The sequence below is a fragment of the Acanthochromis polyacanthus genome, chromosome 13 (genome assembly GCF_021347895.1).
Source record: "Acanthochromis polyacanthus isolate Apoly-LR-REF ecotype Palm Island chromosome 13, KAUST_Apoly_ChrSc, whole genome shotgun sequence".
Classification (NCBI taxonomy): Eukaryota; Metazoa; Chordata; class Actinopteri; family Pomacentridae; genus Acanthochromis; species Acanthochromis polyacanthus.
In genome coordinates, this window is record NC_067125.1 from 21,601,366 (window position 1) to 21,627,164 (window position 25,799).

General features: G+C 38.7%; 1 protein-coding gene across 1 annotated transcript in view; it reads left to right on the forward strand.

The window, feature by feature from the left end:
• The window catches only part of sez6b (seizure related 6 homolog b), a 311,266-nt gene that overhangs the window by 209,414 nt on the left and 76,053 nt on the right, over positions 1 to 25,799 (forward strand). The window contains exon 4 of the mRNA XM_051958150.1: positions 10,224 to 10,413. Within this exon, the coding sequence (XP_051814110.1) occupies positions 10,224 to 10,413 (190 nt within the window). The remainder of the gene's footprint in view (positions 1 to 10,223; positions 10,414 to 25,799) is intronic.

Consider the following 25,799-nt stretch of genomic DNA (forward strand, 5'->3'; position numbering starts at 1 on the left):
AATTATATGTTACCATTTACAGTGTGTGATGCAGTAGAAAATTGTCCATCACTGTCTGTAGAATTACATCCAGTGTGTCAATGTGCAGTAAATGCCTGCAGCTTTAGCTTGCTGCCCTTTACAATTAATGCCCCTGACTGGAAGTAAGTTTAACAAAGTAAACTCTAAGACTTACCTATTGCTGGAGGCAGACATCGCTTAACAAAAACTCAGACTAAGCTCTAAAATGAAGCCGGTGAATCCTTAATGAAAATGCAGCTCATCTACAGTGACTGGCATCCTGTTTCTTTAAGGTGTTGGAGTTGCTATATTCAAGTGGATTTAGAAGTAATTAAAACTAAGGCGAGTCTGCCATTTGGAAAAAAAATGGTGACAGTTTGAACATATTGTATCAAGTGCAAATCCAAAAGTGCTCAACATGGAAAGTAGACTGTTAAATACGTATTCAGGTGAAAAACAAAGAAAACAGTGGAAATTACTGTCACTACAATGAAATGTAAGTATGTTGCTGTTAAAGTGGATTAGTGCATGTTAACTGCAGATAGTGAAAGCCTGACTACATTAATAGTCTTATCTCTGTCTGGTCATTAAGACAGACTGCTGCAGAGATCTTTTTAACTGAAACACTAGAGTGTCTCCCACTGAGGCTGTGAGAACATTTCCATGCTCTAGAAATGGGAACATGGGTGCAATCTATTGCTTCAATTGCTCATGGGAAAATGACGAAAGAATTTCATTGCTTAATATATAGCAGTAGAGTTTATTCATTATTGATTAGTACTGTACAGTCCAGTAATGCTGCTTACTAGCTGACTGAGGGTCTTTCTTACAGTTGGAGGTGAAGTGACCTGGAAATAATCCATTTATGACTGAATATCTGATAAAGTAAATATCTTGTTTCTTATCGGAGTCACAGACAGTTGTTCGAGATCAATGTCTGATTTAGTTTATGCAGTCTTTTTGTACATAATAGGTTAGGGAAATGGAAAAAAAAGCAGGCTCTGTGGATTTTTGTCAGCAGCTAGATAACTATCTAAAAACAAGAAAAGACAAATACACCTAGAGTGAATTCTCCAACTGATCCATCAGGCCTCACAAAGGTTGGTTGCATCTCATATCTGTGGCATCAAATCTGGCTCTTACTGAGAACCTTTGAACATGTTCAGTAACATCAATCATCAATTCAGTCAGTATTTTGATTCAGTGGAAGCAGGAATATAAATTTTAACAGAATTTTTGGGAAATTTCATTTATTCCTATAAGGAAGTAGTAGTAGTAGTAGTTGGACAAACAGATTTATGAATTCTACCATGTGCCACTTATCCATAGAGCTTAGGGCTGCTCATTGTAACCTTGCAGTTGCAGAATTATTACTGAATTAATATTTTTGGTATTTTTGGGTGTAAATTTCTAAATTTCTAAAAGAAAAAAAAATCTGTGTTACAGCAGCAGAAACGGGTGTGAATGTGAGCGTGATTGTTCGTCTGTATATGTAGCCCTGTGACAGACTGGTGACCTGTCCAGGGTGTCCCCTGCCTTCGCCCAAGTCAGCTGGGATAGGCTCCAGCACCCCCGCGACCCTAGTGAGGATAAAGCGGTGTATAGAGAGAGAGCAGCAGAAACGGTACAAAGAAAAGAGCAACACACAGTGCACAGATAGACATAGTTACTTTCTCCTTATAGAAGAAATGTAAATATAATTGTTTACAGGAAATTTCTGTGAAATTGTACATAGTGTCCTTACTTATTTAAATAATTCTCTTTTAATCATGAGTTTCAAAGTATTTCAGAAGGAAATTTTGTTGTATTCATGGAAAGTCACTTACATGCTGAGGGCAATCAATAAGCCAAGCTCTGTGATAATGAAAAGAATAAAACTGTCTTTGCTCCAACCATTGCAGGATAGATGTTTGGATGTCTAACTACATACCTGCCTGCATGCACGTGCTCTGATGTGTTCTCATTAGTGTCACCAGACTGTTCCTCCCTGATGTTTACATGTTCAACATGTAACCAGGATACTCCAAAAAATGTCATTATACCCAGAGCATTAATGAAGATCTAAATCTTTTAAAATGACCTCATTATGCAGTCTGTTATTTACAAATAGGATTCAAACATTCAGACAGTCTGGGTATATGCTCAGTGACTGATTAATCCTCCTCTAATGCAGCAGGAATACTTTCAGGCAGCAGGACGGTGTGTGTGGGACTGAGTCAAAATCACGTATGTTTCATGGTATTGAAGGAACATGTGCAACCGTGTGGCTCCCTGCTGGATCTGTTGGACAACAAAGGATCTCTCCAGCAGAGACTAATAAAATTCATCAAGCTCTGAATACACAGTCAGCACTCAAAACAGATGCATTTAATATGCCTAAATACAGAATATACGATGAGATCTTAACCATCTTTATTAATTCAGTGGTGGAACTGAAAGGCTGTCTGAATTTCATTTTCCTACAAAGTAAAACTGTGGTGCTTACGTCCATTAGACAGTTTAGATAGTTAGTGAGGAGTGGAAAAGCTGGATTTTCATCATCCATGGCCTTTACTGACAGGCTCAGAGATTCTTCAGTCTGTCTCTGTTCTCTCTCCACTGTGACCCACTTCTCCTGCTGGAACAGATGTTCCCCTGACTCCATCATTTACTCACCTCCCTCTTAATTACTGCCGTTAATTAGCAAACACACACACACTCAGGCGCACACATCTCCTCTCCTCATACGTAGAATAGACATTATTTCCCTGTCGTGACAGGGACAATGTTAGTACTCGAGTATACAGAATACAGCTTGAGGCATTAAAGAGGCAGGTTCCTTCACTTATACAGCTGCTATTATGGGTAAAGGGAGAAATGTGATGCTTTGAAGGAGTTAACCAATTGGAGGTAAATAGTCTTTCTTTCTTTACGTGCTGGGCTTTCTGTCTGTGTTGCACACAAGAAGAGGATCAACAAAGGGTCTCAGCAGAGAACAGAATAATACAGAAATATAGTCTAAAACATTCAACATGGTTTTGCATTACATTGAATCTTCCCTCATTTCTTGCCATCTTCTTCTTTGTGTTTCTGCGTTTGTTTTCACACACACACAGACGCACGCACGCGCACGCACGCACACACACACACACACACACAGACTTTGATCCATTAGTCAATGCCATATCCCAGGGTTCCATCTGTCCCTGTTTTGCTCTCATCCTCCATGCTGTCCCCCAAAGTTGTCAGCTTATATTTAATGAGGGAGTGTCAGTTGAATTATTCAGCTGTCATTTGTTGCTTTTATAAAGTAAATGGATGTCAGAGAAGCTTTTCTCTTTACACCACAGCGCTCAGTGCTTTCTATTCTCTGCTGTATCGCTGTATGAGATAAGAGTTTTATTATTCACTATGTAAATATGTATGTTACATGATGGAATAAAAAGGAATATATTTCAGTATATTGCTTTAATACAGTGTAAAACACTCTGTTCGATCACATTGGAACATCTGTTTGCATTCAAAATATAAACAAGCTAAAGAAAACTGACAACACTATTGAGCTAAAATATTAACACCAAATGTCTAAAATGGAGTTTGCCCTTTGTTCATAGCTGAAACAACAGACCTACTGAGGCCTGAATTCAGCCTGTGCTCTGAAGTCGTCCTGTGGTATCAGGCATAAAGACATTAGCAGCAGATCCTTTAAGTCCTTTAAGTTGTGAATTTTAGCCACAGCAGTTCAGGCTTTCCCATCAGCCTGTCACCGGTTCATGGTTTATCTCTTGTCACACCCCACAAGTCTTGCTGTTTCAGAGATACTCCGACTCAAGATTCAAATATGCAGAAGGAAAGGAAAGGCAAAAAATGGAATGTTCTAAGGGCTAAGTCGATCATTGTCATCTGATGTCAACCCCGCTGAGCTACTTTCCACGTCCTGACAGCAGGAGAAACTCAGCATTTGATAATGTCCTTGGGTTCCACACTTGAGGGAGTCATGAACAGCAAATGAATTGCATCCACGTATAAAGAATAATCCTTCTCTTTATCATTACGTTAATTTGGCCAATGACTATCTGCAAAAATGGAAGGAAAAACCTGTTGAACAAAAGTTGAAAGTCAGTCATATCTTGATTACTTCATGTCAAATTCATTTCTGTGTGTCACCACAGATAATGGTTACTAGTAATTCAACAGCTCACCATAAGACTCATTTGGCACAGCCTTCACACATATATTTGGAATCACTGTGTACAATAGTAAACTGTTCTTAAAGAGAATGCTTTCAACTGTGGTCTTCCGTGGCAAATGTAAATAACTGAAGTTATAGCGTCATGCATGTTCCATTGTTGATTACTGAAGTGGAAATGGTCTCCGGTTGAAGTGAAGTGACATTTCCCAAGCTAGCAGTTGTGTTCTTGTCATTTGCAAGACTGTAAACCACTCTGAGATCAATGTAGTGCTTTAAATACAGGATCACTGATGGTCAGTACAAACGATTTTATGAAAAAAAAATCTTATTGTCCATGGGGAATTTTATTGTTATTTGTTAATTTAGCCTTTTGTGGGTTTTTTTTTTTTTGGTCTGTTTGTTTGTTTTTTTTGGTGGCTTTTGAGAAATACTGCTCCAGTTTTTAAAAAAAAAAAAAATTTTTTTGCTTTCCATTGGGTCCCAGTTTGTATCAGCTTATCAGTATCAGCAGTGGTGGTTATCATCATCTATTCAGGTTCAGTTGTCCTCAAAGTAGTATCATATTGTGTTTGTGTATGTGTGTAACCTGCATTTACAAACATTTTGTTGGTTAACAAAGAATTTATTCCACTGGACACGTGTGAACCTGAATGTAGACTATTATGAAGCACTGGCAACCTGTTACAGTTGTAGCCTGTATCGAAAAAAAATGCCAGAGGCCTTAATTAAATCAAACATAAAAGCCTTCCAGCTACAGGTGGAGCATGGCTCATTGAACTCATAAGCACTTTGAAAACTGTTCAGTCCAAAGCCATGGACACTGTCATTAAAATACAAACGCATTTTGACAGAAAAGTTTTGACTGTCATTTTTATAAACAATGTTTACCATGCAACAAAATGCTCATTACTGTCCTGGGGGAAGCCCTTGTCTTGATGTATGGCAAGAATAAAATGTCTCACTTTTGCCATACGACTTGTCGAGTGAATAAAAGTATATTTAGTGAATAACAATGACAGTCATCACCTCTTAATGATGTATGGATTTTGTTTCATGATAGTATGATATCACTGAACCAAACACAAACTTGTAGTTGTGACTATAGTGATTCCAATTTTGTCTGCCCAACCACATTAGTACTGCTTGAAATATGTCAACAAGTAGATAAACTTTGAATGGTTTGCCAATGACATTCTATATAGTCATTTATTATCCCCAAGGGGATGTGGCAGTATAGTGTCTTTAGGGCTTTCTGGCTTTTTCTGTGGTACCACAAGATTTTGTTTTTGATTTTGATTGACATCTCCCAAGCTTCTCCCCTCAGGATTGGAGAAAAATCCTTTGTAGTGCCTGCAAAGCATTTAGCACAGTGTACCTGTACTTTGTATTTAGTGCTATTTGGCAAAGAATACTGGCATGTTAACATACCACACTGCTGTTTGCATTGCCAGTGTTAGCATGTTGACGTTAACATGCGAAAGTGCTGTCTGGACCATATATTATCTGATTCAACATTTCTGTTAGACTGTGAATGTTTTTCCATTTGCAACTGCTTCTATAAGGAATGGAGCTATTTAACTGCAGGAAGTGAAATTGACAATCAGTTCATTATTTATGCTGCATTCTCAGTTTGACATCAGTACAACAACAATGAGCTTCCAAAAACACAGCTGTGGTTTTTAATAGATTGTGTTTGGGAACTTGTTGACATGTCTCATTTTCTGCTTATATCTTAAGTTGCATTTACTGCAGCCAGTGACTCTGAGTTGAAAGAGTATTGTGATCCATTATGTTGACAGAGTAATAAGTCTTTTTCTATATGTGGGTTCACCCGCCCATGGCCATGTTTGTGAGGTACAGTTATACAGAAGCTGGACTGGTGCCAGGGCAAATTGGATTACGTCTCCCAATGTTCCCTCAAGTGTTTTATTATCCCTGTGCTGAAGGCATAATGTGATTACTTGGTGATGCCCTTTGTTCAGCACACTATTATTCTGATGCTGTGTCCACAAGTTCATTAACAGCACATTATGACTTGTTATACACAAGTACACTGCAGAGGCCGCTGAGCTCGTACTGTATGAGTCATTCATGTTGCGTTGGGCTGGATAAGCTCTTACTGTACGTGGGTCGCAAGTAAAGTGCACTGTAATTGAATAATGGACTCTATGTGCAGTATATTACATAAATAATATAAGTGGATTTAAGTGATAACAGCCATCAATCCCTCCCTCATTTTACATTTTTACCAAACTGCCTACCTGTGGCATGAGTCACAGTTTGTAAAATGAGGATGACAGCATGTAAAGACCATGACTATTGCTCTGACAAAACAGTCTTAACATCCACTGAGTAGCTTTTCTTCACACAATTTTCAGTTGAATTTTATGGTCTTTATTAGTGGCTGGAAGTTTGCTCTGTTGTCATAAAGACAGCTTTGTTGTCATCAATTGCGGAACTTTCAGTTTTAACTGGATATGAAGTAAGACTTGACTTTGCTGAAAACTGACTCAGAACTGTCCTTTCCTGCAGTCTGCTCCAGAGTTTCTATTCAGAACCCGTTAAAACTCCATTATAAGGACGCTGACTGTAGATGTCATCATCTTCACTTGACTAACCAAAGCTCCAGCTGTAGTTGTGCTGTCTTAATCGCAGTAGAAGCAGATTAATCCTGTCTCCTCAAAATTACATGTATGTTATTTTTTATTTATTTTTATGGCTTTATTGTCAGGACAGCACAGAGATAGAGAGAGGAAAATTAGGAGAAGAATGAGGGAAGAATTGCGGCAAAGGGCTGTAAGCTGGATTAGAACCCATGGCTGCTGCATTGGGGACTAAAGCCCCTGTTTATGAGTCGCCTGCTCAACCTGTTGATCTACCAGGGTGCCCCAAAATTATACTTCTATGCAACTGGACTGCATTTGAAGGTAGTAAGAAAGGCTGCCAGTTTGAAGAAGCTGCAAAGCCTGGTAGTAGGGATGAGTGGAGGCATGAGTTAGCAACAGTACTTTCACCCAAGAGTCCACCAAACTCAAAACTGTACACAAACGCACGCACACGCACACGCACACACGCACACACACGCACGCACGCACGCACGCACGCACGCACGCACGCACGCACACACACACACACACACACGTTTGTACTTCTATCTTAGTGAGGACATCCATAGGCGTAATGCATTTCCTAGAGCCTTACCCTAACCTTAACCATCACAACTGATTGCCTAAACTTAATCCTTACCCTAACCCTAACCAAACCTCAATTCATACCTGTTCTCTAAAAACAAGTCTTCACCCTCAAACATGGCTGTTTCAAAGTGAGGACCGGCCAAAATGTCCTCACTTTGTAAAAATGTCCTCACTTTGATAGTTAAATGCAGAAAATGGTTCTCACAATGTAGCAAGTACAAGAACACACACACACACACACACACACACACACACACACACACACACACACACACACACACACACACACACACACACACACACACACACACACACTCAACCCACCACTGTATTAGGTACACCTGTTCAATTGCTTGTTTTGAACTTGCAAAGCTACAAAATCTCATATACAATAAAATGAATGGGATTATTGATGACTGTGCTGACTAATTTTGGTTTTGCTTGGTCACTGTATGACAGTAACAGAAGGTATGTGTAAGATGGGACAGTAAATTCCTGAAATATATAGGTAGGTCTACACTAAGAAACATTGTTCATAACAGAAAATTGTCTTTCTGACATTTAAATATGAAATAAACAAAAATATCGGACCATACTGTTTCATTTGTTAATTTTAATACTAGGGCTGCAGTGGTTAGTGGTTAGCCCTTTCGCCTTGCAGCGAGAAGATCCCTGGTTCACGTCCCGGCTTTCCTGGGATCTTTCTGCATGGAGTTTGCATGTTCTCCCTGTGCATGCGTGGGTTTTCTCCAGGTGCTCCGGCTTCCTCCCACAGTCCAAAAATATGCTGAGGTTAATTGATCACTCTAAATTGCCCGTAGGTGTGAATGTGAGTGTGATTGTTTGTCTGTATATGTAGCCCTGCGACAGACTGGCGACCTGTCCAGGGTGTCCCCTGCCTTCGCCTGAGTCAGCTGGGATAGGCTCCAGCCCTAGTGAGGATAAAACGGTGTATAGAGAATGGATGGATGGATGGATGTTTAATACTATGCTCTGAAAATGTTTGAAGTGGTACCATTCTGATGTCTTAGTGAGGACCAAGGGTACATCTATTGTGCAGTATTTCACATGAAGTCTATGAAATGTATTCTATTCTTAATGCATTCACATTATATCAAATATTAAATAGATCAACAATCTTCACAGTGTTGTCCCTTCCCTAACAACAGTCTAAAGTCTAGTTTTGATCTTTACATAACATGAGCAAGCTGTTAACTGTCGCCTGTGTCCTGTCAGTTGATTCCCATCCCTACACTTTCCCACAGCTTTTCTCGGGGGAGCTGTGGATCCGTCTCTGAGCCAGGTGAGACTAGATACAGATGATTTGATCTATGGAGGACCGCATCAAGACAAGACGCTTCCTCCCTTTTAACGCCTGAATAAAGATATACCTGCTGTGATAAAAAGCTGATAAAAAGTTGACATTTCTCACCAGACATGCTGTCAGCAAAGAAGACAAGATGACAATTTTCAGGCTTATCTACAGTGTAATCACTGAGCTCTAAATCGTCCTTTTTGCTTTTCCTATATTTCTTGCTTTTGATTTGTGCAAAGCGAACCTCCAGTGCCGTTTGTTGTGGTGCATGCGTATATGTTCATGATGAAATATTACAGATTTGAAAGTTGAAGGTCACTGTCAGCCTGTCAGATCAACATTCTTCACTCAGTGCCTTCATTCACAGGGAAATTATTGCTAGTTAAAGTGCAAACAAGCCCTTGAACTGCACAAGTAATAACCCCTCCATCACAAATTGTAAGTACAAATAGCTTCAAATGTAAAATTAATCTATGAAGGCTGGCACTTCTGCACCCTGAAGCCCTTTCATAATATCAGCATTTTATTATCTAATCGGAAATTGAAAAACTCTCTCTGCCTTGCTGTCTCATTTGCTGATGACAGTTCACAGTGTGGCAACAATAATGGCTGCCACTCTGAATGGATAAACTGTGCAAAGCCTTTATACCACTTTTGAAATGATCCAGAACAAAGTGGGGAACTGCTGTTGCAAAGTGTGAGTTGGGTGCAATTTTGATGCAAGTGGCCATGACTGCAAATACATATTACGCGAATAGTACAATTTTCATGTCATTTACACATGCAATGGTGTGACAGGCAGAAAGAGGCATATTTTTGAGCAGCTTATTAATAATCAAGACTTTTTTTGTTCAATCCTGAAGAATTCTGCAATAGTACTAGTATCAATTTAATACATGACATCAAGTAAGCTGTGTTAGGGCCCGCTATCCTGCTGCTGTATGACTCCTTCTCCACATCAGTGTGAATCAGAGTAAGAAACATGCCACTGATGAACGGAGGGCTGCCTCTCCTCAGTCAGGGTGGAGCTGACTGACTGCAGGTGCTTCGTTTTCATTGCTGGCCCAGATGCAAAGAGGAATCTCAAATATTAATTTTCAGCATTTTGTATTTTTATCACAATGCGATAACTTCTTCTCTTCAAATGTTTTCAACTCATCAAACTGTCTGATTATTTTGGTTTGCGTGTGAACCACAGTCTCAGTCTTTTGGAACACACTTCATGTATGATATGTGATATGAAGACAATGAAATACTGTAGATAAAAATGTGTAATTACAATTTTATTAAAGCACAAAAAGCAGTTTTGGTTTATCTGAAACCAGCCACCTAACTTCTACTGACTTCCAGATTTGTTGTACATTAGATGTGAAAAAGAAGAGCAGGTGATGGCTGAGGGGAACATTACTACAGACTACAACAGGTCTACAGTCTTTATTGGTTTCCTGCTTCAGGTTCTGAGACCTGGGAGGATGTGGATCTTTTCTAGTTGTGTTTTTATGAGATGTACAAGTGGGCTAACCCCTACTCTGTTTTTTGTTAGGTGATGAATGTGAATCTATCTGAGGGAGACAAGGTGGTGTTTGAGGATGTGGGCCACCGGGAAAACACCATGCTGGCCAATGAGTCCATTCTGATGAGGGGGTTGGTAGTACGAAGCCACAGCAATCAGATCTCTATCCGCTTCCATAGCCCGAGGTCTCAGGCTGGATCAGTACTACTCAGATATCAAGGTAAGACTGAGTCATAGAGCATACTGCTTAAACTAGAATTTTGTGAAAACAACCAACATGATATTTAAATAACATTTTGGCTCTTTTGGTTGGCTCTTGTTGATGCATAACTCAGTTGTTCGTCTCATACACAGAGAAACCTCAAACACAGTTTTAGTCACATGTTCAGATGCAGAAAGCAAGACTACCTTTGGTGAAATACATCAAATAGGAAAGATTTATAATACCGTACAAGTATCCACCAAAGAAACAAAGTATCCACACCTTCTGTATCCATCACCCTTGTTGTTAGATCAGGGGTAGAGGTAAGGAAAGCAATTAAACCCCCCCTTTGTAGGAAAGCAAACTGTTTTTGTCAAGTACAATTTGAACCTAAAGGTGTGATGGTCATGAAAATGTCAAGCCCGAGGTTTTTGAACTGACTTGTCTTGCTGCTTGTTATTTGTACGTAGTTGCTAATATGTGCTAGTTTGGGAGAGACACAACCCCTAAATTATTGATTGTCACTTATATTCTGTTTCATGAAAAGACAAGGAGAGGCATTATATTATTCAATGTTTGCATGAACATTAAAAGGAAGGAGTCTCTGAAAGGCAATAGAGGCAATAATTAGAGCTACTTAGCTATTAACTGTTTAGCCCCTTAGCATTCATTTTTATTAGTTTTTTTCCCTCGAACATAGCTTTAAGATTACTTAAATTATTGTATCTCTCACAGTAAAACTTCTTCATTTACTGTATCAGATATTTGCATGGAGAAAGGCCCTCAACCACTTACTTGCATGGACCACCACTTTCTATTGCTCTGTGCCTTCAACACCTGTGGCTGAAGGCATTATGCTTATTTCAAGTTTTGTCCATCTAATTCTCATGAATGCTCAATGTCCTTCAAATGACATTCTTCAAATGTGAGACAAATTTTGGTCTCAAGAATGAACATACTGAATTTCGGTAGTCAACGTCATAGTGGTCACAAAATAGTTCAAGAATTCATACACTGATAAGACAAGCTTTCACACGGCATCTATTTGGATAAAATTATGAAGTGATGACATTTATATCCAAAATTTCAGTGGTCTACTTCACTGTGGTCATCCCTCTGTTCACTAAAACACTTCTTTTTTGCTGCTATTCAACACCATAACTAAGGAACAGAAGGAGACTTTCTTATCATATGTTTGCTGGGGTGGTGGCTGGTTAGCTCTGTCACCTCCAATCCCAGCCAGGGGCCAGGGGTTTGCATGGTCTCTCTGTGCATGTATGAGTTTTGTCTGGGTCCTCTGTGTAGTCCTGTGATAGACTGTTACCTGTCCAGGTGTCCCCTGCCTTCACCCTCAGTCAGCTTGGATAGACTCCAGCCCCCCATGACCTTACAGAGGATTAAGTGGTGTATAGATAATGAATGATTTTGGGTGCAACCTTGAAACTGTGGTGACTGGAACTTCTGTGCTTCTAGCTTAAAGATGTGTTTAGAACAACCAGGTTTTGACATTTGTGTGTTTCATCAAAATCAGATTCACTGGCCAACCATGTGAAGACATACAAAGAAATAGAGAGTTTTTTGTTTCTGACAGTGACCTTAGACATTTAAAAGTTTTTACTACATATATTGTGAGTTTAGACAGAGATGGATGTAAACTGCATCTTAACAGGCTGGTGGAGTCATGCTACTACAAAGTGGTGCTTCTAGTTCTGCAGTTCTTTTGTATTGACATGAACATATTACAGATGTCTGGTTCACCATTCAAATGCAGTTCATCAATATCTGCCTGACCATTAGAAACTTTGAAATGTGCATTGCCATTTAAAACTTTATTTTTTAATTTGTATTTTGTGTATTTGGTTGCACTGCATTCATTTAATAACAGCTGACCCACCAGTGGGACACTGTGCTATGTATTCAGTTTCACATACTGTACAATAACGTCCTGTTTGGATGGTCAGTCTGGCTGATTTTAGTAACTTCATAGTAGGCTTACAAAACAATACTGTATTTTATATTTAACTTGCTTCTACTATAACTTTTCTACAGTAACTTCTCATTCCTGACTTCATAGAAGTATCTGTTTCTTTTCATCAAACAGAAGTTGTTACCCCTTAAATTACAGGCTCATGTCAGATTTTGATTTATAATGATTTTTTTTTTCTGGCTGGAAATGACATGAACCAGTGATAAAAGCCAAAAAAAAAACTGTCAACAGTGATTGATTTAAAAAACACGAAGAGTGAGCCTGGTGATCCAGTTTGTTAATCCAGCAAGATAAAAGAATCACCAGAATGGATCAAAAACATCTAATACCTCGGTGTATTCTTTGGATTGGAGTTCACGATTCATCTCACATGAGATGAAGCATATGAAGTCTACTTGCCTCATATACCTGGCAGACTGTAGCTGATGTGCTGCTGAGCTTATGTCGTCACTTGTTAACTGAAATGTGTTTCTCTCTGCAAAAAAAGGGAAAAAAAAGCCCGTGGGGTCATCAGTCAGATTAACTCATAAATAATCTTTGCAACGGCTTTATTTATCATCTATCTTAGAGGAGATGTTCAAAAAAGACAGGACTTTCTGAGACGCTTTATCCTACAGCCAGCTAGCGACAGAGGAAAAACCTGAAAGTCATTTACTGCAGCTGATCAGATCAATTGATCACTTAAAATACAACTACTAGCCCAGACATGTCATATGACAACCATAAGGATTGGTATCAGGGCTGGTCCTGGCAAATTTTCATGAATTGATACCAGCGATAAAAACAAAACAAAACAAAAAAACAATAAAATGAACTCCCAGTACTTCTGTCAGGGAACTCTGCTGTGTTTTGTGCACCTCAGGCTGCTGGTTCTGCCGTTCTGCTCTCCTTTACCACAGCGATGCTCTAAAGTGTGAGAACTGGGCTGCCTGTGGGAGTGAAAATTTGTGTGGAAATCTGAACACACTGTTGAGTGACTCTGAATTCATACAGTAGTGTCTGTAGGATGCACGGATAAGAGGAAGGGCAGTAAATAAACATTTAAGTAGCAGCCTCTTATTTTTAAGCACTGCTGATGGCCACTTGTTAAAATTCCAGATGCAGCCAACATTAGACCATTAAGCTTCTCTGATATCCTGTTAAATCGTCTATTCTAAGTCAAAGAACATCTTCAGTCCTTTTCAGACATGGCACATGTAACATTGCTACTTCAACAGTCTGTTTAAGTTGCAGCACTCTGTCTTTCAGACTTTGGTTACTTTTACATTTATTTTCATCCATTCCTAATTTTGAGGATTTTTTGCAGGTGAAAGAAGGCTGCACTAGAGACTTGTTTTAAGTGTGAGCTCATTGCAGATCCTCATCCAAAATAACTCCAAGCTCCCCTCCAGTTTAATCATGGACGACAAGGTGTTCTTTTTCACACAGACATTTATTCCTGACGTCATGCCAAAGTGGCGAAATTCAACTGTCAATGTTGTGAGAACTCAGCAAATAAATATACAAATATGAGTCCGAGCAGAAATTCAAAAACTGACAAAAGAAATGTAAAATGGACACAAACAACTGCACAATATAAAAATAGGCAGACGCTTCATGCCTCAGTGGTGTTAGAACGGATTCTTTGGTACTGTTAATGAGGAATAACACTCGGAGACAAGGATGACTCCGAGTCAAAATATTCATTTAAGAATATTTAGTAAAAAACGCATTTGGATAGTACAGAAATGCATGCATGCAGACTCCCTGTTGTTCTAGCTGGCATCAGACTGACTAGACTAAGACAATATTCCTCTGCATGCAGCTGTTTGCAACAGAGAGTGAGTTCTAAACTATTACAGGAGTTTTTAACTAAGAAGGTGTTGTTTTCTGATTGGTTCACACTGCTGGATGTCTTCAGTCTTCGTCCAATCCGAGCCGTCTTCACCCTGTATTGAGAGTACTTTGCATGTGTGTGTATGTGCCTGCCTGAGGTGTGGCTTCCTGTGACCTTTGCACAGACTACAACTCAGCTCTCTGCAGACAACAGGTGCTCAGCTTCTTGCTCAATTTATGCTGAGGTTTGAGTTTTATTAATTCAGCTTATTAAACTTATATTTAATAATAGTACAACAATATCAGTAATTTAATTATTTGTATAAGGCAGATTAATCTGATTTCTCCTCATAGGTTAATATAAGATTTCTATGCCTGTCCCCAATTTACTGTTAATTTAAGACAATGTTGATTATATTTTCTTTTAAGTATTTTTCTTATGAACGTTATATTTTAATCTTAATTCCCCAATATTGTTTATGGTCTAATACTTTAACTTTTATTCTTGTTTGAGCAACTGGCCTTTGTTTGAACCTTTCAGCCCTTTCTTTGTCCTCTGTGCCTACGTGACACTCAGCACATCTCTGAAACCACAGAAGCCCCCCTTTTCTTCAAGGTGCTCCATCCGGTTTAACGGGTGTTGTACCTTTTTCTCTTAAAACCGTCAGCCTGTGGCTTATTTTTGTGTCAACTTGTCAAGATGAGACGAGGATGGAATGCGAGTAATTTTCCCCTCAGCGCTATTCTTAAAGTCATATGAAACCGCAGGCCTTTTGCTAAATAGAACGTGAAGTATTTACCTTAAGTCAACATTTTCCTTTAGGTTAGAAGTTGAAGCTTAAACATTTTCATTAGCTCTCTAATATACTTGATTATGGGGTTAATACAAGTTGCAAGCACACTGATATATAATTGGTTACATGATGTGATCAAATGATAATTTATGATTAAATGGATTATAACTAAAGATAGAATTAAAACATGATTGTTTGATAGATAGGTTGAAATGAATATTCCCCACAGTGGCCGCATAAACTTTTCGGTAGAAAACTTCTAAAAGAAAACATTGCACTCTTCTTCAATCCTCTCATTCACTCATAGAAGAAGCAGGTGTGTATCTAATGTAAATGACCTGATCCCAACAAGGTAACTACATTTGTTCCACCGAAAGGTTCCCTTTAAAGCAATATTCACTTATTCATATTTCTTAATCCTTTAAGGTTATTCAGCTGACTTCGATGGCAGAAACATAAATTTTCACACTTAACATTTTGGGCCAGAAATATGAAGAATAAGGTGTGCACCACCTTTACTCAACATTTAATTGAATTTAACCTTAAGATCAGATTGACTATTGGTGCATGGGGCCACGAAAGGTTTATTGTCATGGCATAATAAGAAATCAGGCAAAGCAAAGAATTTCCATGAACTGATTGGCAGCAGCTGTTTCATTCATGGCTGCTCTTTCATCGGTAGTGTGGCTACATGCTGATTAGCTACACATGTACATCACAGTCATACAGCACCGCCTTTACACGCCCTCTCATTAGTACCTCAGGCCAACATTGCTTTGACTGCAGGTCCTTCCTGAGCCCCAGGCTCTTTCTCATGTGCTATATTTGTGATATTTTTAATTTCATTGACATCTAATGTTCTTCACCTACTTTGGTTTGTAAGGAGTGATTGATTCCCCAGCAGGACTACTTGACCGCTGGACCTTGGTTGCATAGAGAGCACTATTAATGAAGCTCTAATGGTAAATTCCTTGATGGATTTATCGCTGGCTTACATGTAAATACATTACAAGTCTGGATGTATGTAACATAGTGTGTGTAATTAGTATCATGAAACTAAACATGGTTATGTTTGATTCCTAGAGAATAAATCCTGTTGTCTAGAACACCTTGCTGTGATCTAGTACCACCACTGGACCAAAAATGAATGGCAAAAAAGTGAACATACTGGCACAACATTGGAAAAGCATTAAAAATGAAAACAGGCACAAATTTACTATACTTTACAAATTTACTAACAAGCAATTAAAAAAGAAAAACATGGCTACAGTAATACTCTGACAAACCAAATGTGAGAACTTGTCTGCAGCTGAGGAAACCAAAAGCCTTGGCCACAGTCTAAAAACACATTAGCATCAAATAGTAGTGACCATATCAAAAAATAAAGGCACAATGCTGGCAAATATATTGATGTCTGTTTTGAAAACTGGTAGATACAAAGTACGTTAATGCTCTCTGCCAGCGCCTCTGTCTCCGTATTAATTTGTGTGGTTGCAGGGAGAATTGATTTTAAAAGTGAGAATCAAAACTAAACAACTCAGTCATCTCCCCCTGAAATAGTGATTGTCCTCTCTCCCTCCCTCTCTCATTCTTTCACATATTGGTCTCTCAAATTCTCTCTTCTACTCTGAGACAGTCTACTCTTTGTTTCTCCCTGCTAGAAGCTGGTTCAGCATAAAAGCCTTGGTCTATAGGCCCATACAACTAGGCGCAACTCATACACGGGTGCAGCGTTGCATTTGCAGGTGCTCTAAAGAGAACCTTGAAGGTGTAATTGTCAAGAAAAATTATAATAGATTTCTGCGGCTTAAAAAGCAGCTTTAAAGCCATTAATACCTGAGAGCGTTTGCTCACCCAAGGTCTTAATATGTGCATTTGCTACACTTTGACCTGAAATGTTTCACAGATGTACACTGCAGTAATCCTCTATTTTGTGCCACACCATTCAAATGGCTCTCTTCCCTGCCTGGCTGTTTGTCTGAAATACTGAAAAATGGGGCTGTTGATCAATGCATTTAGAGTTCTTGGATTGTAATGACTCGAAGAGTGAAGGAGTGTGTGTGTGTGTGTGTGTGTGTGTGTGTGTGTGTGTGTGTGTGTGTGTGTGTGTGTGTGTGTGTGTGTGTGTGTGTGTGTGTGTGTGTTGGCTGAGATAGAATTCATCATATTGAGTTTCTGGAGCCACTTATTGTTCCCAAGAAAAGAAAGGAATGCGCAGGCCAGTCAGTGGAGGATAATGACTGACAACCACCATGAATATGTGATTGTATTCATCGTTGAACATGCTCAGAATACTCTCATGCCATAAGCCACTTCTGCGGTGCATCCAAAATCCTTCAACATCCTGAAAAAAATATTTGTACTTAGGAGGAAACTACTATACAATCTAAATGAAGGCAGAGTGCATAATAAAACACAATATGTTCTAGTTGAAATGGAGATAAAATCTTTAGCTGAGGTTCAGGAGTAGGACCACACCTCAGTCACTCTACTTCCTGTTGTATGTCTATACATGCTTCCCATTTATTTGTGCCCCACTTACCCTCCCTATATTTCTGCCTCCTTTTCCTGGGGGTCCATCGGCCTGGGAGCCGCTGCTGATCTCTGACTAAGCTTTTCCCCCACACCAAATCAACTCAACTTAATCATCACTAACATAATGTTCATTTGCATAAACAACAAGCTTCAAATCGATGGTGTGGTCCTACTAGTGAAGCAGTCTCAAGACATCATGAGTAAAGAGAATAGCAAGCAACCTTCAGAAATAAAAGGAAATTCAATAAACTATACATTGGTCTTCAGGAAGCATCACTGCTTTATTTACTAAAAATAACATAGTTTAATTTTCACTAGAATCTTTATTCTAAAAAGCTTTTTAAAAAATTATTATAGCACATAGTAGCCATTACAAAAAGAAAAAAACAAAAAAAACTTCAAGATGCTAAACAAAGCTTTATGTGAAACTTTACTTTTACACTCACTGACTTGGAAAAGCAGTCATAAAAACAAAAGTACTGAAAGATTCTGGTTATAGTACTCACAGTACTGATCCGAAATTATCATTTGATTTATTACAGTTATAATTAGGGCTGGGACTTTAACACAATAATTTCGACGAATTAATTACAGAAAAATTAATGCGTTAAAAAAATATCGCATTTAATCGCACCTTTCTCAGTTCCATAATTTCTGGTACACCGGTAACACTGATGAACACTCCAGGCCAGTAGGTGGCAGTAATGAACCTAAAGTCTGTTTGTCAGGAGCGAAGAAGATGCACAGGACGCACTGAGTGATGTCAGTGCACAAGAAAGTTTGGTGAACAGTGATGGAAGATCAGATCGTATTGTTTGGCTTGTTGGGTGGAAAGTTTTCTTACTGGTGGCAGCTTGTGGGCATGTCAGTGCAGACCACTAGCTGGTCACATGACAGCCCCTCACACCTTCAGTCCAGTAGAAGCGTCGGGCCAGCATGACAACATGGTCAAATTTTCTCTTTTTTATGAAAACATATACATATTTTATACTTTATTTCTGAAAGCAATTGAGGTGAGAAATAAGCTGCTAAATGTGTCCCTGTTTTAGTGCAACAAAGCCTCGTTTAGATGTTTGACGAACGTTTTGCGATGCATCGGACCTCCACACAAAATTTGCATGAAGCAGAAATAAAACTACCGTACTTCAAACAAATGAGCTGCACGCCGCAACAAAACCAGCATGCAATGCAGTGTGTTTCACATAGACAATGAATGGGAAGCAAGAAATTGACGGATCCTTTGGACACGTACAACACGTTAGCTACCACAGTCCTGTTACTGGCAAATGGTGTAGCCATCCCGTAATAGACTGCTTTTCAAGACATTTACAGTGCTTGAGTCTACAAAAAGTCTTAAAATGTTGAATATAGCCACTGTAATTGCAATGTGAGTTTGCCGTAATCTGTGAAAGTAGCAGACAGATGAAAAATGCAGATAAATTTAAATGAAACTAGCATTTGTGTTATTTAAGTTCACATATATGTCTGTTCATCGACTCAGTCATTAACCAGAATTTATCTGAGTTAAAAAAAAACTTTACTTATTGTGTCAAATACTGCTGTTTGACCAAAATGTGATTGAGATTAATTAATTCCAAAGCTTGTAATTAATTAGATTCATTTTTAATCATGTCCCACCACCAATTAAAATACAGCTTCAGTTTTGTCAGAATATCTGCAGCTTGATTCAGTGATGTGTAATACCATGTGACTGTACAGATCTATCTGATGGACTATAAATGTCTTTTGAATGTCCTGTAGTCATTTCAGAATAAAATAATACCAGTCTGCTTTTTGCACCTCTTCACCTAAAGAAGCAAATCCTCATTCTGAATGTTAGTACAAAGCAACAGCAGCTGACAGCTTGAAGTCCAAATTACTGGGGTCAATATCTCCTTTTCATACTCCAGTTTAAAATACTATGCATTTAATGGAGATGACGTAAAGGGAATTTAAGAACTGATGCTTCATCTAATCACTTGACTGAAAGCGCTCAGTGATCTTCCTTTTGACTTTCGTTTGCATCACAGGAGGTGGTGGGATTTTGAGCTAAATGTGGAGCAGTGGATGGCCCTGCTCATTCCGTCTCTTGCATAATTATAAACTGCTGACATGCTGACAAATTAATTTAAAATGAGCATGTATCTAATATTCTTTTGGTTATTATGAAGATGTAATTGCAACAGGATTTTCTTCCATGAATTAATTATGAGAAGACGTCAAATAGGTTTTTTTTTCTGCATTAAGTAACTGCTATATTAGAAGTGAACAACACAAATAACACACAGAAATAAAGTTGGGCTTTCAAATGAATCTGTCAAGCTTAAAAAAGACACGGGGTGATCTCTTTGGAGAGAAACTGCAGTGTAGAAGAGAAAAAGACATTAGTGTTTGCATCATGATACTTTGTGTTTCAACCCTTACTTTCATTTTGTAAATTAGTACACCTCTTATAACTTTATCATGACCGAGCGTGTGAGGGCAATTACTTGTCCTTTTATGTACTTTGCTACTGAGGACACTCCTCAATTTCCTTTGGGATTTATAAAGTATACTGTGTGATTATGATTTTCATTTGATTTCAAACTGAACAATGTAGTATTTTACTTTATGATCAAAACAACTTTTCAAGGTCTAGAAATTATCTGAAATTAACAGTTTTACAAATGTACAATTTGCAGTTAATGTCCTCTCTATAATTTTTAAACTTTGCAAAGTCATTCCACGGACCGGACTGGACCCTCTGACGGGCCGGTTTTAGCCCCGCAGGCCATATGTTTGACAGCCATGGCTAAAAGCTTCATTGTTTTAGGTCAGTTCATGAGAGCGACTAATAACATCTCATACGGCTTTACAAACTGTTCAGCATTTACTGTTTAAGAGCCTTCAAATCGTAAATCTGACCTCCTTCACTTAATTGTTTCTGTTCTGCGACTCATTGCAGTAAATTGGCTTCTACCTTTTTAAGCTTCAAGTCCTTTTATGTACTTTGCTGCTGGGCACTGACTTATCCTGTGTTAAGGTTAATGAGCTGTTGATCCACAACAGATACTGGATCTAATGTAGTGAAAGAATCACCCTGAACAAAGGGCAGGACTGACGTACACATGGGCCAATGGTTACATATTACTACTGGGAAACTCACTCATTCCTTCTCTTTCTTTGGGATCTTGTCATTCATCGCTGTGACAAACTGCACAAAGGACATTTTTGAGCTCTCTCTACTGCTGCAAATGGTTGTGTTGTTGCCATAGACATGCAGGATTTTACAGTATATTGCAGGAAAACGCAGCTAGTAAAAATGTGCCATGGGCAAAGGAACAGGCCAAATCTGCTAGTTCAGAGAGTCATCTGGCATCATCCAGCATTTTGTTATGGCCAGGCTTAAGATGGAGCCCTGTTTGTGATAGCATCTCTAGATTATTTTCTGATGGCACTTGTGGCCAAAAAGACATTGTGGAATGGTAATATTTTGAAATTATCATTTATATTGTTATTGCAAAGACACTATAAACATTGCGGTATACTTTTATGTCTAAGTCAATGTCACCAACTCCTGTGCAGCAATAACTTCTGTCTCTACTGATTTAGAATCACTGTGAATTGCTGTCTTTGGGCATCTTTAAATCAAAAATACTTCTATGTCCAGTACAATTTAAAGACTGATTTATCGAGCTGCTCAAATGAGAACATATGTTGTTTGTAAATTAGTCATTTCTCTGCATCTTGCATTTGACTATCCAAACACAGGATATTGCGTCTAAAGCAGGCGTGTTAAACTTTAGTGCAAAAATGTCAGTTCTGAAAATATTCATATTTAATGAACTTAGTGTCTACAAAGGCACAAAACATTCAGTCTCAGGTATCTGGAACTCCTCAATTTCCTTTGGGATTTATAAAGTATACTGTGTGATTATGATTTTCATTTGATTTCAAACTGAACAATGTAGTATTTTACTTTATGATCAAAACAACTTTTCAAGGTCTAGAAATTATCTAAAATTAACAGTTTTATAAATGTACAATTTGCAGTTAATGTCCTCTCTATAATTTTTAAACTTTGCAAAGTCATTCCACGGACCGGACTGGACCCTCTGACAGGCCGGTTTTAGCCCTGCAGGCCATATGTTTGACAGCCATGGCTAAAAGCTTCATTGTTTTAGGTCAGTTCATGAGAGCGACTAATAACATCTCATACGGCTTTACAAACTGTTCAGCATTTACTGTTTAAGAGCCTTCAAATCGTAAATCTGACCTCCTTCACTTAATTGTTTCTGTTCTGCGACTCATTGCAGTAAATTGGCTTCTACCTTTTTAAGCTTCAAGAACTGACTTTATTTATTTAGACATCTGCTGAAAAAGCTGTAAAATGCAACACTGTCATTCATGTGAGTGGTCCACTTTATAGCATGATGTTACACATGCATTATCACCCTATAAAGTTGCTATGGTGAATCAAGGAACAGTTGACAGTTAAATGTACAGCAGACAAAGAGAAATATTGGCATTCATTTTGAGTTGTGCCATTGTCCACCTGACAAATGAAAGCTGAAAATTCACTGACCTTTTATCGTTTGGTGCCTCTTGAGAAAAATATGGGGCTCTTTAATGTGTCCGTCTGCTGTAGTGTACGATGGCTTTATCAAAGCTTCCTCTCTGGAAACAGCTACCTCCTGCTGCTGGAAACAATGTGGATAAAAGTAGAGTTTGTAGGCCAAAAAAAACAAAGGAAAAGGTTTTAAGACACTGAAAAGCTGTATTCAAAGTGTTGTTGTCTTCACCTGAGCACACGCAGGATGTGAACCTCGGTCTCCAGAGTAAAAGTGCTATGCTTTGTGTGTCAAGCATCAACGTGACCTCCAACAGCTTCTGTTTGGTTGCACTGGATTAATAAAATGGTAGTGAACAAAGCACATTTTGCAGCAACAAACACATTTCCTGATGTCTGTGGCTATACCCTGTACAATAACATTTTAGCAATACATTTAACAATATGACTTATTTTGTAGTGTTGTTGTTGTTCAGTGCAGACTGAAGTCCTCTTTGAGGCTGACATCATTGCATGTCGATGCTGAAAGTATCATTTATAATAATTTATACACTGCACCAATAGTCAACAAATTTCTTCAAGCAGAAATCTTTTCCGTAATCAAATACTATGACCATTAAAAAAAATCTGCACCGTGATTTTTAGTTAGTTGTAAGTCTCTATTGACTGACTAGTAGAACTTAACTGTCAGGCTGTTTAGTCTCTGCAGCTAATCAGCAGCAAGCAGTACATACATCAGAGACACTGTCGTACTGTTATAAATAACTTCACAATGACAGCTTTGATGCGTGTTGTGTGTTTTATATCTATACTGTTACTTCTTTTGTTGCTTATTTGCAGTGTTGTTACCTGAAAAAGATCATCAGCCAAATGGTTCCCTCCAAATTGACCTAAATATCAACAAAAAACTATTCTAATAGATTTCAGCCTTGGAATGCAGGCAACCACATTTGGAAACAATGAAAAAATACCGGAAATTTTCATGAGACGTCTTTGCTCCTTAATTAACTGATAAGAAGTAGTAAGACAGCAGTCATGAAGCTGCTTATTTACAGGTTCTCTTTTCAACACCTAAGGAAACAAGGTTAATAAGAAATTTGTAGAGTCTTGCTATCACGGAATCTAATATGTATTACTGTCACCGTTCCTGTATCACAGTTATAAATATTTTTGTTCAGTGTTCTCAACAAGTTCTGAACTAACTAGGATTTTGCATCATATCTAAACAGGGGTTGGAGATGTCACAGTTTCAGTTGTTTTGCCTAAATGTGACAGTTCAACCCACAGGGGAAGGGTTTAGTTCAGGCAACTGGACTTATTCTTGTGATCTTGTAGACATTTCTCATCAGAGAGGCTTCTTCAGTTCTAAAACTAGTTTGGAGAGTCCCAGCCCAGTCACTTCATGCTTTATTTTTGCATGTAATGAGATTTTTGTGGATGACTTTCAAATCTGACCTTCTTTCTCTTCCTGAGTGTCATTGTCCTCCATTTTAACTCAAACAAGCTGTCATTGCACCAAAAGGACTACAAATTTTTAAGATGACACATTTCCTTTAAAGCCACCGGGTATAAATTGAATGTCGACCTTCTGCCTCTTTATCTCATCGTGTACCTCACCTTAATAATAGCATATACAATAATATAAAATATTTCAACTCCATGCAGCTTTTTGCAATCCAGAGTTGACTGTACTTCTCTGTTCGGACTTCACATTTCAAAGCCCAGCCCCATCTGACATGGCAGAGGTTATGACATTGTGTGAAATTGAATCTCATCACTGAAGGATATTTCCCACCCATAGTGTTCTGTCCTGTACAAGCTTGTCATGGCCAATTATTCTAAATGAGCTCTGATGAGCGAGGCATAAATGAATTCCCTCTGTCAGTTTCTTTATTGATGTCCAGGAATGGAGGAAGATGTATCTATTTTTCATCAGTCCATGTAAAATGCAAGACTGCTAATAGCCCATTTGTCTCTGTTAGCAAAAGGAAATTTCACAGCGTTGTAAATATAGAACATCTGCAGGGCTGTCTGAACACAGGACAGCAAACTGAAGGTGTATAACCTTATTTAAAAGACTGCAACTGGAAACTAGGGCGATGTCTGCGATAGCAACTTCCGCTTTCATTCTCTGTTATGGTAGCAATTAAATGCTTTAATCATAGACATACACACAATAAATAGTGCAAAGATGTAGGCAGAGGTTTCTTATTTACTAACTGTATCTATTATGTATGACGAGACTAAGTGGACAGAAAAGTTGATTCATGATGCAGGAAGGCCACATGAATAAAAAAACAAACAATATAAATCCAACTCAAGGTCCATTCACTGGCTTTTTCTGTAGCTTTAAGCACTATCACATGGTCTTTAACACATACATAGTTCCATTTCCATGGTAATTTGTGTGTTTATGTCAAACTAACATTTCCAAATTCAGATTGACAATTCATATTCTGAGGCTCTGTGGGTTGTAAAATTAATGTATTGTATTTTTTAATTTGGTAAGTTTCACACTGAAACTGATGTTGCAGCCACAGTGAGTAGCACTTACGTAGAAGTTCTACATCATTTTCTGTGGTAGTTTGGCCTGTTTCACTTTTCTCAAGAAGGAGAGCCTTTGTTAGGCCTTTTTCACATACTGTGAGGTGTTGATGGTCCATGTGAGGTGGTTTGACAGTGTGACTGCCAGGAACTTTAGGGTTCCCAGACCTTGTACTGCCACTCCGCCTATGCGGAGGGGTCAGCTATCATCTCCTTTGTTTTGGAGGTGTTGATGTCCAGATCATTGTTTCCACACCACTGAGTGAGAAGATTGTATAACATCATCATGTTTGATTTTTTTCAGGATGTCAGAACAAGATGAAGGGCTTTTGTGTTGCCCTCTGTGATGCCCCAGAGCCCTAACCTCTTTGAAGCAATTAGAGTTCTAGGGCTCTAATGTCCAGATCAGACGTGATCACAGTCTTGGTATGTGAGAGCAGTACTCTTTTGAAGCACTTAATAACTACCGGTGTTGGTGCTACAAGACTGTAATCATTCGGGCAGTTGACAGCAGATTTCTGGGCACCAATACAATCATGGAGGTCTTGTCTTAAAACTGGTACAGCCATGTGTGGTGACAGGTTAAATATGTTGGTTAACATCCTAGTAAGCTGGTCAGCAGATACCTTCAGTACCCACCCAGACACTCTGTCTGGTCCTCATAGTTTGTATTAGAACATAAGCGTAGAACACAAGTCACAAGAAGACCAGAGAATAATGAAAAAAACACTGTTTCTTTATAATAATAAATTTACAGAGCAAACCAATATGCAGGTATCAAAGACATAGATGACCCAAGGGGACGAGCTAAGGAAGTGATTAACAAATGAGGGCCAGGTACAGGGACAAAAACAGGACACACCAACATAAAACTAAACTCTCACTAGACAAAAGGCTAACAGTCAGAATGAGAAAGTAAGACACAATCTAGGAATCTATTTGTAATATAGAAATACAAGCGAGCTAGGAGACTCGGCCAGAGAAAAGCTAATACATGGAGCTAGGGGACAGGGCTGGGGAAGAGCTACACTTGTAGCTACACAAGGAGCACAGAAACTACAGGGAAGCATGGACTTAGTTCAATCAGAGAGGCTAAGAGACGGAGTTATGTTTACCACAGCCAAGGAGTATGTCAAGGCTTGAAAAGCTACAAGGAATTTGTAAGTGAAGACACACGGCT